The 3,501-nt window shown below is 40.0% G+C and overlaps 1 protein-coding gene across 1 annotated transcript; it reads right to left on the bottom strand.

Annotated features, from left to right (window-relative positions):
• Positions 1 to 1,420: 1,420 nt before the first annotated feature.
• LOC149165087 (putative serine/threonine-protein kinase At1g01540) lies at positions 1,421 to 3,301 on the bottom strand. The gene is made up of 6 exons (XM_089429700.1): positions 3,161 to 3,301; positions 2,870 to 3,011; positions 2,146 to 2,233; positions 1,949 to 2,053; positions 1,709 to 1,831; positions 1,421 to 1,595 (listed from the first exon to the last, which is right to left on the bottom strand). The coding sequence occupies exons 1-6, from the start codon at positions 3,299 to 3,301 to the stop codon at positions 1,421 to 1,423; spliced, it is 774 nt and encodes a 257-aa protein (XP_089285826.1).
• Between the last annotated feature and the right edge of the window lie 200 nt (positions 3,302 to 3,501).

A 3,501-nucleotide genomic window follows, 5' to 3' on the forward strand; every position in this document is an offset into this window, starting at 1 on the left:
ACTAAGAGGCATTTGAAGCTTCATTTTGAGATTTGTTTCCTTCATGCAACCACTACTGATACTGTTGTAGGAGATGTGAATAATTTTCCCTTTCTTTCTCCAATTGAGTATTTATTGTCTGCTGAGCTCTGTAGTTTGAGGTTTGCCTGGCTGAGAGATCATTAACAAGCATTTATTAGACCCTTATCTTTGAACGCGCAACAACCAGATAAGAGGGCCAATTATTCAGAGTGGTTATGATAACAACTCCTTTGTTGAGTGTAGCTTCCAATGTCTGTTTTGCTACTAAAAAAGCATCATGGGCCTTAACCAAAGCTTGAGTAAAATTCGGATTAGTGATGAGTGTAGGTAGGGACTACAACTCTAATGCCTGATCAGTGAGATGGACATTCTGATCAATTAACTCCTCTAGAAACTGTTGAACAACAACGAGATGATCATCAACATTTTCTGGAGTGGGAATGGTTAGCTTTTCTGCTGCCCAATTCTGACACTGCAACCAAGTCTCCCTTTCTCATTCCTGGAGGCATTGAATCTTATCAATGTGTTTCTTTCTTTTCTATACTATTTTCTTAGCAACTTTAGTAGATCGCTCCATAAGCTGAAAGAATAGTTTGTCACAAGCAAGCTTGATGTCAACATACTTAGTAGTGATATCGACACGCTTATTCTTGTCCTTAGTTACTAAAGTGGTTGTTGTGGTCAAATCTGGATTTCCTTGTGTAGTTAGGGTAGTGGTTGTACCTGGAGTGATTATAGGTGTTGTATTGACAATGTGTACTCTTCTCGCTTCTTGCTATTGTGACTCAGTCGAACCATAGTTTGGACTATTAAGATCTCTGATGGTTTCATCTAACTGAGTATGTTTCAATGAGTTATCTTTAGAAGCGGGCTAGAGTTATTCTAGATGCCTGAGTGGTTATCCTCTAGTTGGTTTGCTTCCAATTGGGACTTGTTTGTCTAAGTGTGGTCTAGTTGACCCTGATCTACATTTTGCTTCTTTTTCTAGTCCCCATCAGACTGCTCTTCACCTGACTGTTCTGCATCTTATTTCTCTTTTCCATATTCTTGTTTACTGGAATTTTGTATGCTTGACTCCTCTTTATTAGACTTCTCTCCACCTGACTACTCCTAGATAGTGTGGTTGATCTCTTTGTGAACTCAAATCAGACTAATAACAAAGATCCCTAATACCCCTATGATATCTCAAGAAGTTTAAGTTTTTCCCAGTCCCATAGATTGGTATGATCTAACCGCATGATAAAAGGGAAAATATTGCATAAACTTGATTCTTTCCTGCACCAAAGGTAATGATTCCTTCAATTTGTAGGCTAGTAATCCAGCAAAATGAAAAAAAAAAATGAGGTTCAGTACCAAAGACTAGGCCTTGAAACTAGATAGCATGATAGGGATCATGTATTTACCCAAAAGTGCCCATTACCTGGGTTGTGACATAGATTTTCTTAGATCCAAGGAGCTTGGCCAACCCAAAATCTAAAACCTTGGCATTCCATTGCTTATCTAGGAGAATGTTGCTAGATTTTATATCTCTATGAACAACCTTGGGCTCCAACCCTTCATGTAAATATGTTAACCTGCACACATCCATGATTCTAAATCAGTAACAACAACATATATCTAGAATTCTTTCATTATGGGCCTTATGCATCAAGCAAAGCTGATAAAGTCATATGTTCACGTTAATTACCCTCTAGCAATTATAAAAACAATTTTCAACCGGATTTCCCATGTTAGGGGACTAATAGGCCCTACATCTCCATGAAACCATTGTTCCAGGTTTCCATTGTCAACGAACTCATACACCAGCATCCTATTTATCAATCATCAAAACCCATAGGCTACATTATTAGATAATTTTACAAGCAATGGATTCCCATGATTAATAGTATACCCAACAAATAGATGGATCCCTCCAGATTTGACGAACCTGTTTGCACCCTCAGCACAATACCCAAGAAAACGAACAAGATTTTTGTGCCTGACTCGTCTGATTGCCTCCACCTCTACTCTGAATTCCTTTTCAGCTTGTCCCCTGTGAAAAAAACCAAGCAATGGAATTTCACAACAAAGACCAACTCAAAACAAAATATGAGATTCACAATAATGTAACAACATGATCCTTGCCTGTTGTTAAGAAGATTTTTCACGGCTACAGGGTTACCATTAGGAAATAAACCACGATAGACAATGCCATAGCCACCTTCACCAATGAAATTTTCATCTAAGAAACCATTAGTAGCGATCTCCAAGTCTGTGAGAATGTATCAATGACCCCAATTAATGTGTGAAACTTCAGGCACATATGTACTACGTGATTCAATTGACCTGGGGGTCTCTCCACTTGCAGTAGACCCCTTATCAGATGATACAAAACCATGCATGTCCCCTGCATTAATCCTCTCCCTCTCAACCAAAACACCTATTTCATGGTGCCCTTCTTCAACCTTTTTCTATGGCTTCTGACTACGTGGGCGCAACAGAGATTTCCTTTCGATCGGCTTTACATTGATGCTCGAATTAACCTCAGAGCTTTCTCTCTCTGTAATATAACTGTTTTTTGAAAGATGCCCATACCCAATCTACAACACAGATTTTTCCAAATCCCTATCGTTGGAATCATCCCTAGCAAACTGAGAACTACCCATGGGACTGTTGTTGTTGTGGCCACTAAGTGGATCGATCCTCACTTCTTGAATCTCTTTGGATATCATGGGGATCAAAGCAGATAATCAATTCCACTCCACTCGCGTACCATGGTTAAGAGAAGCACCTGGAAGTAGTGCCGAGCAAGGGCGAGGTCAACCTATTGCGTCGTGAGGTTGACTTGTTGCATTGCGATTCTTAATGACATTTTCATCTGAGAAACCATTAGTAGCGATCTCCAAGTCTCTAAGAATGTACCAATGACCCCAACCAAGGTGTGAAACTTTAGGCACAAATGTACTGGGCGATTCAGTTGACCTGGGGATCTCTCCACTTGCAGTAGACCCCTTATCAGATGATACAAAACCATGCTTGTCCCTGCATTAATCCTCTCCCTCTCAACCACAACACCTATTTCATGGCGCCCTTCTTCAACCTTTTTCTGTGTCTTCTAACTATGTGGGCGCAACAGAGATTTCCTTTCAATCGGCTTTACATTGATGCCCAAATCCACCTTAAAGATTGCTCTCTCTGTATCAGAACTAGGTTTTGAAAGATGCCCATACCCAATCTGCAACACATATTTTTCCAAATCCCTATCGCTGGAATCATCCCTGGCAAACTGAGCACCACCCATGGGATTGTTTTTGTTGTGACCACCTAGTGGATCTATCCTCACTTCTTCAATCTCTTTGGATATCCCCTGCATACCATGATTAAGAGAAGCACCTGGAAGTAGTGTCGAACGAGGGCGAGGTCTACCTATTGCATCACGAGTCTTATAATTTGTAACTAATTTAATACTGATTGAATCAATCAGATGACTCAGACTATTTT

The sequence above is a fragment of the Pinus tabuliformis genome, chromosome 5_1 (genome assembly GCF_031772625.1).
Source record: "Pinus tabuliformis cultivar Carrire ecotype Pingquan chromosome 5_1, CPIR1, whole genome shotgun sequence".
Taxonomy (NCBI): Eukaryota; Viridiplantae; Streptophyta; class Pinopsida; order Pinales; family Pinaceae; genus Pinus; species Pinus tabuliformis.

Bases quoted from the DNA above. Each gene is read 5' to 3' on its own strand.
- LOC149165087 (XM_089429700.1), bottom strand. From the start codon at position 3,301: ATGGGTGGTGCTCAGTTTGCCAGGGATGATTCCAGCGATAGGGATTTG. The intron at 3,012-3,160 runs GTAAAGCCGATT...TCATCTGATAAG, and splicing joins AGGTGGATTTGGGCATCAAT to GGGTCTACTGCAAGTGGAGA. The intron at 2,054-2,145 runs GCAAGGATCATG...TTTTTTTCACAG, and splicing joins AAAAATCTTCTTAACAACAG to GGGACAAGCTGAAAAGGAAT.